General features: G+C 48.4%; 1 protein-coding gene across 2 annotated transcripts in view; it reads left to right on the top strand.

Annotated features, from left to right (window-relative positions):
• The window catches only part of ATP6V1B1 (ATPase H+ transporting V1 subunit B1), a 69,536-nt gene extending 55,519 nt beyond the window's left edge, over nucleotides 1–14,017 (top strand). For both annotated transcript variants that reach the window (XM_053402207.1, XM_053402208.1), the window contains exons 9-14: nucleotides 905–1,028; nucleotides 1,138–1,288; nucleotides 4,930–5,012; nucleotides 9,708–9,812; nucleotides 11,541–11,670; nucleotides 13,660–14,017. In XM_053402207.1, coding sequence (XP_053258182.1) covers nucleotides 905–1,028; nucleotides 1,138–1,288; nucleotides 4,930–5,012; nucleotides 9,708–9,812; nucleotides 11,541–11,670; nucleotides 13,660–13,823 — 757 coding nt within the window. In that variant the 3' untranslated portion in view covers nucleotides 13,824–14,017. The remainder of the gene's footprint in view (nucleotides 1–904; nucleotides 1,029–1,137; nucleotides 1,289–4,929; nucleotides 5,013–9,707; nucleotides 9,813–11,540; nucleotides 11,671–13,659) is intronic.
• The last annotated feature ends 440 nt before the right edge of the window (nucleotides 14,018–14,457 follow it).

Here is a 14,457-nt window from a genome sequence, read left to right on the forward strand (position 1 = left end):
TCTGTCAAGGTCGTTTTGAAGTGTGTTCCTGTCCTCTGGGGTGTTAGCCACCCCTCCCAGTTTGGTGTCATCTGCAAATTTGATCAGGATGCCCTTGAGTCCATCATCCAAGTCGTTGATAAAGATGTTGAATAAGACCGGGCCCAAGACAGAACCCTGTGGCACCCCACTAGTCACTCTTCTCCAGGATGAAGAGGAACCATTGATGAGCACCCTTTGGGTTCGGTCAGTCAGCCAGTTACAAATCCACTGAGTGGTAGCATAGTCAAGACCGCATTTTACCAGCTTCTTTACAAGAATATCATGGGGCACCTTGTCAAATGCCTTGCTGAAATCAAGGTAGGCTACATCCACTGCGTTCCCTTCATCTACCAGGCTTGTAATTCTGTCAAAAAACGAGATCAGGTTAGTCTGACATGACTTATTTTTCAGAAATCCATGCTGACTATTGGTGATCACAGCATTCCTTTCCAGGTGCTCACAGACTGTTTGCTTAATGATCTGCTCCAGAATCTTCCCTGGTATTGATGTCAGACTGACTGGGCGGTAATTATTTGGGTCCTCTCTTTTCCCCTTTTTGAAAATAGGGACAACATTTGCCCTCCTCCAGTCTGCCGGGACTTCGCCTGTTCTCCAGGAATTCTCAAAGATGACTGCCAGTGGTTCTGAAATCACATCTGCCAGTTCTTTTAATACTCTTCATGTATTCCTTCATCAGATAAATGTAGGAGGGTATGGAATAGGACATCCTTATTTTCATTGGAGAAATGTTGGGATGTCCTATTTTCATCAAAGAACTGTCGGAGGATATGTAGTAAGGAGAAGACTTGGGCAAGACTGGATGCTTGGCTTGCAAGGCTCAGCACTCCAGACCCCTGTGCTGACACCTCCCTCCTTCCCACAGGATTGAGCGCATCATCACGCCACGCCTGGCCCTGACCACGGCCGAGTTCCTCGCCTACCAGTGCGAGAAGCACGTCCTCGTGATCTTGACGGACATGAGTTCCTACGCTGAGGCACTGCGTGAGGTCAGAGGGGCACCCCGTGGCTCAGAGAGGGTGTGGGCCGGGGCACCTAACATGGCAGGGAATGGGTCCCCTCTCTGTGCCCCATAACTTACCCCTCTTGCCCCACCAGGTCTCGGCTGCCAGGGAGGAAGTCCCCGGGCGCCGAGGCTTCCCAGGATACATGTATACTGACCTGGCAACCATCTATGAGAGAGCCGGGCGCGTGGAGGGCAGGAACGGCTCCATCACTCAGATCCCCATACTGACCATGCCCAATGACGGTGAGTGGGGGGGCGCTGGGAAAAGGCTCAGGGAAGGCCAGGGCTGCTGACTTCTATGGGGAAAGTGGTTTGGGGGAAATGTCTGGCAGCAACAGCAGCTGGGAGTGAGGGGTGGCTGACAAGGGGGAAGGGAGGGAGGCAAATTTTACTGGGAGTCTATGACCCCCCCAAAGCACATACACACTGTGGGAATGTTCAGGGAGGCAGGAGAGGATATATTGCTTAATTATATCCTTCCCAACTTGTGTTAACAAGTTCTACAATTTAGCAGAGTAACATTCCCCTTTTAAACTTGTACAGTGAATAGTGTCTTTGCCAGGCTTGCATAAGCCTCTAAAATAAGTTTCCGTAGAAATTCCCCTTTATTCACTCATAAAAAGATAGGCGTGACAGTCTTGTATAAAAGTATATAAAATAGTTTACTCACATTCTGTTCACAAATGGATCCCAGAAGGCAGACTTAAGTTACAAAATATAAGAAGATGGAGTCAGAGAGATATATGGCTGCCTTCCCTGAGGTATTTTGTTACCTGCACAGGTAAGGTCACGCCCACCTCTGGTCACATGCAGAGGAAGTCTGTCCCAGCCCAGGAAGAAACAGGAAGTTCTGACTGGCTGGTCCAGACACCCCCTTTTTATGTCCACTCTAGGAATGTTGTATTTGACTGCTCTGTGTTTCACATCCCACATACACTCCAACTTGGGATCGGTTGATCTGCAAGATTGCCCAATCCCATATATGCCCACGGGTCTGCTTCGATTGGCAGAACTGGAAATGTTAAAGGTGCCATGTAACACCTGTTCCGCATTGGTAAGAAACCAGCCTTTTAGTTTGGCAGCATCTGCACTTCGGAACTCCCTGATGATTGACATCAGAGATCATGTACTTTTTTTGGCGCTCGCTAAAAGCTTTTTTGATGCTTTTTTTGATGCTTTTGAATTCTGGTGCTGGAGGAGGCTCTTGAGAGTCCCATGGACTGCAAGAAGATCAAACCTCTCCATTCTGAAGGAAATCAGCCCTGAATGCTCACTGGAAGGACAGATCCTGAAGCTGAGGCTCCAAGACTTTGGCCACCTCATGAGAAGAAAAGACTCCCTGGAAAAGACCCTGATGTTGGGAAAGATGGAGGGCACAAGGAGAAGGGGGCGGCAGAGGGCAAGATGGTTGGACAGTGTTCTCGAAGCTACCAGCATGAGTTTGACCAAACTGTGGGAGGCAGTGGAAGACAGGTGTGCCTGGCGTGCTCTTGTCCTGGGGGTCACGAAGAGGTGGACACAACTAAACAACAACAACAACAAAAAGCTTTTTTGGGGGGTTTAGATGTTTAGAAAGCTGGTACAAGTTTAAATCCGTTTTTAGCCTATTGTTGTTTAAACTTTTAGAAAGTTTTCTGTGAGCTTCGCTCAGAAGGCGGCCCACAACATCTCTGCATCAAAAGTCGGCGCTGCTTCTTAATGGCGTTCCTCATTGCTTCCTGTATTCCTTGCATTGAATTTTACTGCATTGCAACCTGAAGTCTGTGGGATGCAAATTGCAGTGGGATGAAATGTGATGTAAGGGACACAAGAAGCAGCAGAAACAGGATTAAAACCGTGCAGCACAGTTGATTACAGTTGCCACTATAGGGTGAAAAATCATTTGGTGGTTTGCTGAGACCCTCAGCATTTTTCAAGTGGTCCAGTGGGGTCAGTTGGATTGTGGAGCATTGCTTGAAAGCATCCTGCAGACAAACTTCCCAGTTCAAGGTACTGCTGGCTGAGAAACCACAGCCTCGCCAAACACTTCACCTGTCTCAGCCTATTCAAGTTTAGACCACCTTCCTGGCCGCAGCTCAGCGGCTGCCTTAGCTTTTTAAAGAAAAGGGAACTGTTTCAATTTGAGCAGGGATCAAGGACAAACAAGCGATAAAAAGCAAATTTTAGTTCCTCATGCGGTCTTCCGCACGTCCTCTCGGTTCCTTTGGTGAAATCAGTCATCATCGGGATTGAAATGTACCTTAGGATGAAATCTGTAGGTATTTATTTCTGCAGGGGAAGAAGCGAGACAGGGAGGGGCATTTGAAATAATGGGGAAGATGTGGGAGGATAAGATAGAGATGAGTGTTTCTAAAAGTCACAGACACCCTTGTAAAATATAGCGGGGGGGAGGTGTTTCTGAATGCTGGGGATGATGTTAAGAGTCTTAAGATATGAGGTAAGTATTTGCAAACAGTGGTAAGTTAAGGCTCAGGTATCCTTGAGGAATAGAGCTCTCCTTGGACCTGTCAGTGGTGGGGAAGTTTCCTAATTCAGGTGGATGTGCAAGATGGGGAATTATTTTGGGGGCACGGGGAAGGGGGGAATGGCATACAGATCTTCCAGGTGTCTTTTTTATTGTGCATTCATGGTAGTTTTATAAAAGTATAGAATTGGGAGGGGTTCCCCAGGGGTCATCTAGTCCACCCCCCTGCAATGCAGGAATCCCATACCAAGATCCCATACCTTTTTCTACCGCAAATGCCATGTTTCTTAGTTCTGCTTTGGTTGTGCCAGAACGCACAGGTAAAACAGTCAGAACCGTTTGAAACTGGAACAGACGCCCTCATTGTAGGAGTGTTCAGGAATGCAGGAGAGGATATATTGTCTGATAATAGCCTTTCCAACTCATGTTAACAAGTTCACAATTTAGCAGAGTAACATTCCCCTTTTTAAGCTCACAGCAGACGCATTTGCTCAGGCTCGCTAAAGCCTCTATAATAACTGTTCTGGTATTTCCCCCTTATTCCCTCATAAAAGATAAGACACGACACAGTCTTCTATAAAAGTATAAAAAGAGTTTACTCACTCACATTCTGTTCACAATTGGATCCCAGAAGGCAGACTTAGCTTAGAAAAGTAACATACACCTGGAAACTATCTCATAAGGAGACAGTCCCTTTGTCCTCTCTTGACTGGAAGTCAAGAGAGCATCTTCGGCTAAGCAGATGTTGCTTCTTCAATGCATGTAGTCAAAAAGAGAGCGAGATGGCGGCCAGTCCTATGCTTTTGTTACCTGCACAGGTGAGGCCACGCCCACCTCTAGTCTCATGCAGAAGAAGACTGTCCCAGCCCAGAAGGAAACAGGAAGTTGACCTGCTGGCTGGACAAACATTCCTCCCCATGTGTAAACATGTTCGCTCTAGGAATGTTGTACTTGACATCTCTTGTGTTTCACATCCCACACTCATAAGGTCTCTCCTTCCTTGGAGGTTTCTAAGCAGAGGTTGGACAGCCATCTGCCCTGTATGCTTTAGCTGAGATTCCTGCACAGCACGGGGTTGGACTAGATGACCCTCGGGGTTCCCTTCAAACTCTGCTATTCTGTGATTCTCAGTGCCCCTCCAGATGGCAATCATGCAGTGATCCCTGGAGGAGCAATGCAGAACTGACAAAGCAGAAGGGTGTGTGGATGGTTCAGGGCAAAACCCAATGCCTATGCGCTGCTGTTGCATCAGTTCCATGTTGCATGTTATATGTTGCATCAGTTGCACTTGCAAAAAAACAGCATCACACATGCCTGAAGGGACCCCTAGTGAGAAACCAGATTAGCCCAGGGAATGGAGAAGTCACTTGCAATGTTAGCAGGGCCAGCGGCTAATCTACCTGCTTCCCCCCCCTTACAGATATCACTCACCCCATTCCTGACTTGACCGGATTCATCACCGAAGGGCAGATTTATGTGGACAGGCAGCTCCACAACAGACAGGTAGGTTACCTGGGGCTTCCCTTTACCCTTTGATCCTCACCTCTGCCTGTGGTTCCATCCTTGCAAAGGAAAAGGAAGTGGACATATTGGGGATGCTTTGTCCACTGAGTAGGCTGCTGTAGAAAGGACACATCCTTGGAAAGAGGTTGACATTGTTGATGCTCATGGCATATGGTAGTAACAAAAATTTGTGGTAGGGAAAGGCTTGTGGGAGATGGCTTGAAGGTGCAGACCCAGAATATGTCCTTCTGAGTTATAGAGTCCATTCAAGTAAGGATAAGGTTCTCTGTGCTCTTGACTAGTCCAGGGGTGAGACTGTAACTGGGCTGCTGTGAGGGCTTGAGCTTTTCAAACTTTGGTCTGGACTACTTCTTGCTGACGCAGGTGGCGCTGTGGGTTAAACCACAGAGCCTAGGACTTGCCGATCAGAAGGTCGGCGGTTTGAATCCCCATGACGGGGTGAGCTCCCGTTGCTCGGTCCCTGCTCCTGCCAACCTAGCAGTTCGAAAGCACCTCAAAGTGCAAGTAGATAAATAGGTACCGCTCTGGCGGGAAGGTAAACGGCGTTTTCGTGCGCTGCTCTGGTTCGCCAGAAGTGGCTTAGTCATCCTGGCCACATGACCCGGAAGCTGTACGCCGGCTCCCTCGGCCAATAAAGCGAGATGAGCGCCGCAACCCCAGAGTCAGCCACGACTGGACCTAATGGTCAGGGGTCCCTTTACCTTTACCTTTACTTCTTGCTGAGGAGCTCAGTGTGGTAGAAGACTGGATAGGTGAGTGGGCAATGTAACTTGGCCTCTCAATCCTATAAGCCTTCAGGTAATCTTCAAGGATGGGCGGTCAGATTGGGTAGACAATACGAGGACAGAAAGGCTTTTCAGGACTACAATTTTTTCTCAAGCCCTCCAAATCTTTTTCTTGAGTATGTGGATATCTGTGGCTATAAAGTAAGTCCTTTCCTTTGAAGTGAACATATTGAACATGGGACATTGCTTCCCCTGCTAAGGAGTCAATAATAATAATAATAATAATAATAATAATAATAATAATAATAATACAGTGGTGCCCCGCAAGACGAATGCCTCGCAAGACGAAAAACTCGCTGGACGAAAGGGTTTTCCGTTTTATAAGTCGTTCCGCAAGACGAATTTCCCTATGGGCTTGCTTCACAAGACGAAACGTCTTGCGAGTTCTTGCGAGTTTGTTTCCTTTTTTTTAAAGCCGCTAAGCCGCTAATAGCCGCTAAACCACTAAGCCGCTAAGCCGTTAATAGCTGCTAAGCCGCTAAGCCGTTAATAGCTGCTAAGCCGCTAAGCCGCTAATAGCTGCTAAGCCGCTAAGCCGCTAATAGCTGTGCTTCGCAAGACGAAAAAACCGCAAGACGAAGAGACTCGCGGAACGGATTAATTTCGTCTTGCGAGGCACCACTGTAATAATAATAATGATAATAATAATTTATTATTTATACCCCAGCCACTCTAAGAAACTCCCTGTGAGTTTCTGGGAACTGCTCTGAGACCTCCAGGTATAGGGCAGTATTAATAATAATAATAATAATGATGATGATGATGATGATGATGATGATGATGTCTTCCTAAATAACTTTTTCTCCTGCTGTTTCAGCTAAGGGCTCTTCCGCACCTCGGTTTAATGTGGATTTGGGACCCTTTGTGGATTTTGAACCCTCAGCCCACGCGTTGTTCACCTCCTGCTTTCCCACGCTGTCTCCTCCCTGAATCCAGAAAACCCCTGTCCTCTTAAATTCTGTTTCTTAAAAAATATATATTAAAAAATCATTTTTAGTTTTCCATTTTACAACAAATACATGGTTACTGAAATCATCTCACTATCCACAACTTCCCTTCCACATTCTGTGTTTCGTTAATATTTCCCCTGTTCAACTGCATATGCAAAATGCTCCTTTACAATTTTATTTTCACCTTGTTTCATTTTCTTAAACTTTCTCTGCTCTGGTTATTCTAGTCCTCCTAGCGTTTTATGATGTTTACGGGAATTATTCATGTATTCCACTTCCCATTCTTTCTTAAAAATCTCTTTCTCTTGGTCTCGAACTCTGCTTGTTACACAGCCAGTTCAACATATTCCCACAATTTCATCGGCCTTTCCTCTTTTATCGGAATTACTGCTTCCTTCCATAAATTCCGAACAAGAGAGTTACATTGATTGTCGGCAAGATTCCCTGCGAGCCAGTGGTGGTACAGTGAGGTTTTGCCCCCTCCCCTAACAAAAACCTTAGCAAAGCCCATGGTGTCAGACTAGGATCTGGGTTCAAATCCACAGTCAGCCAGAAAAGGTCACTGGGTGTGACTTCGGGCTGGTTGCTGCCCCTCAGCCTAACCTACCTCACAGGAACAAAATAAAAAGCACCTTAGAGACCAACTAAGTTTGTTCTTGGTATGAGCTTTCATGTGCATGCACACTTCTTCAGATACACTGAAACAGAAGTCACCAGACCCTTATATATAGTGAGAGGGTGGGGAGGGGTATTACTCAGAAGGGTGGTGGGAATGGGTGATTGGCTGATAGGTGTGGTAAACCTGTTGACGACTGCAATTGGTCTTACAGGAAAAAGCAAGGGGTGAGATGGCTAAAAATAGCTTTATCATGTATAATGAGATAAGAATCCATTATCTCTATTCAGACCAGGTCTCTCCATGGTTTTAAGTTTGGTAATAAGTTGCAATTCAGCAACTTCTCTTTCCAGTCTATTTCTGAAATTCTTTTGTAATAAGACAGCTACTTTGAGATCTTGTATAGAATGTCCTGGGAAGAAGAAGAGTTTGGATTTGATATCCCGTCTTTCACTCCCCTTCAGGAGTCTCAAAGCGGCTAACATTCTCCTTTCCCTTCCTCCCCCACAACAAACACTCTGTGAGGTGAGTGGGGCTGAGAGACTTCAAAGAAGTGTGACTGGCCCAAGGTCACCCAGCAGCTGCATGTGGAGGAGCGGGGAAGCGAACCCGGTTCCCCAGATTACGAGACTACCGCTCCTAACCACTACACCACACTGGCTCTCAAACTGGGAGATTGAAGTGTTCGCCTACTGGTTTCTCTGTCTTGTGATTCCTGATATCAGATTTATGTCCATTTATCCTTTGTCGTAGGGACGCAGGTGGCACTGTGGGTTAAACCACAGAGCCTAGGACTTGCCGATCAGAAGGTCGGCGGTTCAAAGCCCCGTGACAGGGTGAGCTCCCATTGCTCGGTCCCTGCTCCTGCCAACCTAGCAGTTCGAAAGCACCTCAAAGTTCAAGTAGATAAATAGGTACCACTCTGGCGGGACGGTAAACGGTGTTTCCATGTGCTGCTCTGGTTCTCCAGAAGCGCTTACTCATGTTGGCCACATGACCCGGAAGCTGTACGCCAGCTCCCTCGGCCAGTAAAGCGAGATGAGCGCCGCAACCCCAGAGTCAGCCACGACTGGACCTAATGGTCAGGGGTCCCTTTACCTTTACCTATCCTTAGGCATAGGGTTTGGCCAGTTTGTCCAATATAGAGATCTGAAGGGCACTGTTGGCATTTGATGTTGTTGGGGCCAGTAATGGTGTTGTCCAGGTGTATGTGGCCGCAAAGTTGGCCTACCTCGTAGGGTTGTGATGGAGATCAGGGCTGTCTTAAGCATATGCGGCACCGGGGTGCAAAGATCCGCCCGGCGCCCCCCCCCCCAGGTTGCCCAGTCCTAGGCGTGCAGGAGGGCGGAGCCGGCTGGCCACCTCAGCATCTTGCTGGCTCAGTCTCCCCCAAACTTGCAGCACAGAGCCACCCGCAGCAGAAGAGCAAACTGCGGCGCTTGGACCCACAGACGGGCTCTTCCTCGGACTCAACTCTCGGGCCCCAGACTCTCGACCTGGTGTCCCTGAGAGCCTGGTGCCCGGGTGCCCTGCACCCCTCACACCTATGGGTGAGATGGCCCTGGTGGGGATTAATCAGGAGGAGGACCACTGTTATGTACTGAGTTGAATAGGATCCAAAAGGCAGCAGTCTGATTGGTCCTAGAACAATAGGATTCAGAATGCAGCAGTCTGATTGGTCCTAGAACAATAGGATTCAGAATGCAGCAGTCTGATTGGTCTAGAACAATAGGATCCAGAATGCAGCAGTCTGATTGGTCCTAGAACAATAGGATCCAAAAGGCAGCAGTCTGATTGGTCCTAGAACAATAGGATTCAGAATGCAGCAGTCTGATTGGTCCTAGAACAATGCAGCAGTATGATTGGTTGGCAGGAACTACCCAATCATGCTCCAGATAGAAGTGAATCCACAACCTGATTGGCTTACAGTAGAATTCCGGAATTAGCCAATCATGTGCAGTCCATTGTGTAAATAATGTATATAAAGCAGATACTTTGAGGGGACTTTCATTCATTCCTCCTCACCACTATGAGCTGAATAAAGAGCATGAAATCACTTGCAACTCTGAGTATATTTCAACCACATACACCAATTTGAACCCCTGGCAGCAAAGGTGGGGCATAAATGCAAATAGAGAATTCCCAGATTTAAGGAGGAGAATGTGTGGGGCAGCAGTAGCTGGAGAAGCACGCCGCACAGGAAAAGAGGAATTAAAGGAGGCACAGGGAGTTCTGGAATCTACCTTAATCCGAGAGACAGATGGGCTCTTAGGCTAAACACACACACAGAGAGTGTATTTCCATCTGCTTTCTCTTGCCACAGATCTACCCTCCCATCAATGTCCTCCCCTCCCTCTCCCGTCTGATGAAGTCAGCCATCGGGGAAGGCATGACCAGGAAGGACCACGGAGACGTCTCCAATCAACTGGTGAGTGTTTGAACCTCCGTGGAAAAGGGTCTTCCATTTCAGGAGTCTTTTGGACCCCTGCATTGCCAGAGTTAGGTGACCAGTGGGATCCCAGCTCTACACTTCTATGATTCTATGCCTCCTGGAAAGCTACAAGCAGGATTCAAACACAAGACCACCTCTCCCCTCCTGGTTTATAGCAACTGGGATTCAGAAGCACTCCTGCCTCAAACGGCGAGGTGTGGGGAGCACATAGCCATCGAGAGAACGGAGCAACAAATATTGTTGCACGCCACCTGAGGTTCCAGGTGCTTACCTGGAGTCTGTGTTTTCTTTTGGAAATGAGGCTGTTGTAGACAAAAATCTGCCCTTTTCCCCTTATGGGGTACTCAAGAGCCCATATAGAGTCCTATGTAGGTTCTCCATCGGTAGGAGAAAATAACAGAGGCCAACCAGAGAATACTGAGAAGCAAAGCAGCTAGTAAGCCTGATCTTTATTGATCTGTTGCAAGAGGGTGCTTCCCTCACACACAGGAAAGAAGGAGGACCCAGAACCCAGGTGTGCCTGCCCTTATATAGACATTTTAAATTGCCCACCCAGGAGTCCAAGACCACCCCCAGAAACAGCATACATACATCACAGAAGGGGTATAGCTCAAGACCACCCCCAGACACATCATACCTCCATCACAGAAAGGATGGTCTACAACAGAAATCTGAGTGTGTTGTTTACCTCCTGTCTGGCAGGTTACCTGTTAATGCTTACTTGATTGGATACCCTGGGGAGCCTGGCCAGTCTTTTGTAATGATAAATACTTAGTTCCTGAGTCAGGTCACAGGCTCACCCTATTCATACACAGACATACCCTTAAGACAGGATTTGTGAAGGAGGAGACAATGGGGAGGCTTTTCCATTTTCCTTTGACTTTGCAGAGATGGTCAGTTTGGGAGCCAAAATGGCTTCATGGCTGTTCTCCTATGCTGCTTCAGACATGTGGGTTATATATTTATGTACGTGTTTGCTTGGTACATTTATGAACTTTTATTATATATTTAAGACCTTAAAAGTCTTATCACAAGGCACTGCTGTGGAGTCTTTATGATATACATATATCCATATCCATAGTTATGTATATATACAACCTGATGGAGGGGCTCACATCATTGACACCCCCAAATAGTCTTGCTTTTCCCATCGCCACAGCCCAGGATTCAAAACAGGCTCCAAAACTTCTGAGCTTTTCTCCAACTTGCTGACTTTTATAGATGAGAGCCTTTCTGCAGAAACCCAATCCTAAACTATCTCTGAAACTCTGAAACCTAATCTAGCTCTGAGCTGAAGGAAAGGTCCGTCTCCCTGGTGAAATTCCTAATGGCCGGTCGTTCTCCTTAACAGTCCACCCCAGGTGATCTCCTGAACACAGAAATCCAGACTTGCTTGATTTTAACATGCTAAATCCAGTGTCCAGCACCCAGGCATTAGAGGGGGAGTCCAGGCACCCCACAAACTTGTAGCAAACCCCACAAATAAGAACGCTGTGGCTAAATGCACAAGATGCCTTGATACAGAGGGTAGATTTCGTGCATCTACGATGCCCATGTTTTTTTAAAAAACCACACACCTTTATAGCTAAGACTTCAGAGCTTCTTTTTGAGGGTGGTTCTGGGGTTTTCCTGGCTGCCTCGGGGTCAGGGCACTTGTCTCGGGCAGGACCCTGACTCATGCCCTCCCTGTGCTTTCCCGCTCAGTACGCCTGCTACGCCATCGGCAAGGATGTGCAAGCCATGAAGGCCGTGGTCGGGGAGGAAGCCCTGTCAGCTGACGACCTCCTCTTCTTGGAGTTTCTGCAGAAGTTTGAGAAGCAGTTCATTGCACAAGGTAGGAGGGGGACGGAGGCGGCCAGGAAGCGCTGACCTGGGAGGGACCTTTGTCCTGGGAGGTGGGAAGGAGCAGCGTGGCCTTAGAGCAGGGCAAGGGGAACTCTGGACAAATGCTGCTCTCCAGGCATCTCCAGCCGGCCCCAGGCCACACCACTTCCCCAGGATGAAGCCTGTGCTGCCCCTGCTTTGCATCTTCCTTATGCGTTTCTGCAGGGCTGGAATGTGCCTCTGGACTTGGTTAATGCCTCTTGCTTGTCTGGATGGAGAAAGAAGGTCTCTCTCTCTCTCTCTCTCTCTCTCTCGTGTGTGTGTGTGTGTTGGAATCTAGACACATATAAAAAACGTGAAAATGATTTTCTTAAAAAGCGTTTTGAAAAATATATTGAATTTGCCTTAAGCTCACCATCGCCATTTAGTGTCACATTTGTAAACAGAAAGGGAAAGGTACCCCTGACCATTAGGTCCAGTCGTGGCCAACTCTGGGGTTGCGGCGCTCATCTCGCTTTACTGGCCGAGGGAGCCGGCGTATAGCTCATGTGGCCAGCATGACTAAGCCGCTTCTGGCGAACCAGAGCAGCGCACGGAAACGCCGTTTACCTTCCTGCCAGAGCACTCCCTATTTATCTACTTGCACTTTGATGTGCTTTCGAACTGCTAGGTTGCCAGGAGCAGGGACCGAGCAACGGGAGCTCACCCCGTCGCGGGGATTTGAACCACTGACCTTCTGATCGGCAAGTCCTAGGCTCTGTGGTTTAACCCACAGCACCACCTGCGTCCCTGTCACATTTGTATAACACGCTTAAAACACACTTAAAACGTTATATTTGCAGCTGTATAGCTGAGTCCCAGGTGTTTAAACTACCTTACTGTGCAAAAAGTAGCATGATTGATTGATTGATTGATTGATTGATTCCCCAGCCACTCTGGGTGGCTTTGAACAGAACATTAAAAACAGAATAGAACTTCAAACATTAAAAACTTCTCTAAACATCTGTTGCTCCTCCCACTTTTTCCTCTGGTCCCGGCCAGCACCGGCATGCAGCCCCTGTGAGGCTACTCAGATGGAAATGTGGCTTATCTGGACCTTATGGGATGAGGACAGGTCATAACCAGGCCACGTACATCCTGTACAGTAAATGCACCTGGAGTCCTTCTCTGCCTCACTCGGAGGCAACGGCAAGGTCTTAAATGTGTAGCGTTGCCTCTAAACCATCATCTTTTTCTTTTCCTTCTTTTGAGTGCGCAATATTAACTGTCTTGGACTGGCTGGATGCAGAGGAACAGTAGGAGGCGCCAGCTAGGGAACCCCGGATGAAGCCCCCCAAGGGGTCCCATTGAGGCCCCCACCCTTTGTGTGTGCACACAAATGCACATCGGTTTGCGTGCCAAACTGGGTCTTTGACCCGGGTGAAATAAAGCCTAGTTTCGCCCCTGCCCAAGGGAAGAAGGCTCAGAGCCAGGGGAGTGGTGATGGGAGGACGATGAGTGGTCAGAGGGAGAAGACTGGGAAGAGGGGAGTGTTGGAAGATGAAGAGGTAACAGGGCTCCATGAGCAGGGAGAGTCGGTGGCAGAGAGCAGTCCAGACTCAGAGGCAGAAGATGAAGCAGGAGAGGAGGGAGACCAAGAGGCAGAGAGGAGTCTGGCTGAGGAAGACTCACGGGTGTCTCCCCCTCCTGCTGAGACCATCTCTCATCTCCCAGGACCAGGAGAGGCATGAAAAGGGCGGGGGAAAGGTTAGCTGCAGGCAGGAACAGTCTCCGATTGCCTGGGGGAAACCCTGGAGAGAAGGGGACTTAGATGACTGTGGGGAGTCAGGGACATTTAGTCTCATGGGGGCAAGACCTGCCGGAAATGAGGTGCTGTGCTCATTAGGCCTGACTCTCCTGTGCTTTTGCTAATCAAGACTTAATTCCAGCTTGCTTGGCGGCATTTTACTGCTGGCTGGCTCCTGTCCTTAACCCACCGGCGATGTTGGTTTTCTCCCAGGCGCCTACGAAAACAGGACCGTATTTGAGTCGCTCGACATCGGCTGGCAGCTGCTGCGGATCTTCCCCAAAGAGCTGCTGAAACGGATCCCGGAGAATATCCTGGCAGAGTACTACCCCCGGGAGGCCAGAGGGGCCGAGGGCTCCTCCAACACGGCCCTCTGAGCCTCAGGGCTTGTCCACGGTGGAGCGCAACCCACTTAACTGACTTGGCAGCAGGTGGGGTGGCTGGTCCAAGGCTTTGGGGACATTCACACATCACCGCCAGAAAGGGGACTATGAGCCTGGATGTACACACACCCTTTTATTGCTGTGAAATAATCAGTTGTCATCGCTGTCCTGATTCAAAATAAAAGTGTCTACCCAAATCTTGAATTTTTTATTTTTAGAAGCCTTTATCAGGATGCTTCCTCTCTTGCCTCCCCTGTTTCCCTACAACGTGCCACTAAAATCAAAACTGCAGTGCGGTGTAGTGGTTAGAGCATCAGACTAGGACTTGGGAGAGACAAGGGTTCGAATCCACACTCAGCCAAGAGCCCCGCTGGGAGTGACCTGGGGCCAACCACTCCCTCTCAGCCCAGTCTACCTCACAGGGTTCTTGTGAGGACAGGACAGGGAGAGAACTGCATTTCCACCTTCAGCTTCTTGGCAGAATGGTGGGCGATAAATGTAATAAAATGAGAGAGAGGGAGAGGGGGCTAAATCTCAGAAATCCTTAAGGCTGACCTCTTAGGGAAAGTCTAAAGAGGAAATGGCATCTCCTTGGAGGAAATGAGACATTGCAGGGAGATAACGGGGA

This window comes from Podarcis raffonei, chromosome 9, assembly GCF_027172205.1.
Source record: "Podarcis raffonei isolate rPodRaf1 chromosome 9, rPodRaf1.pri, whole genome shotgun sequence".
Lineage (NCBI taxonomy): Eukaryota > Metazoa > Chordata > Lepidosauria > Squamata > Lacertidae > Podarcis > Podarcis raffonei.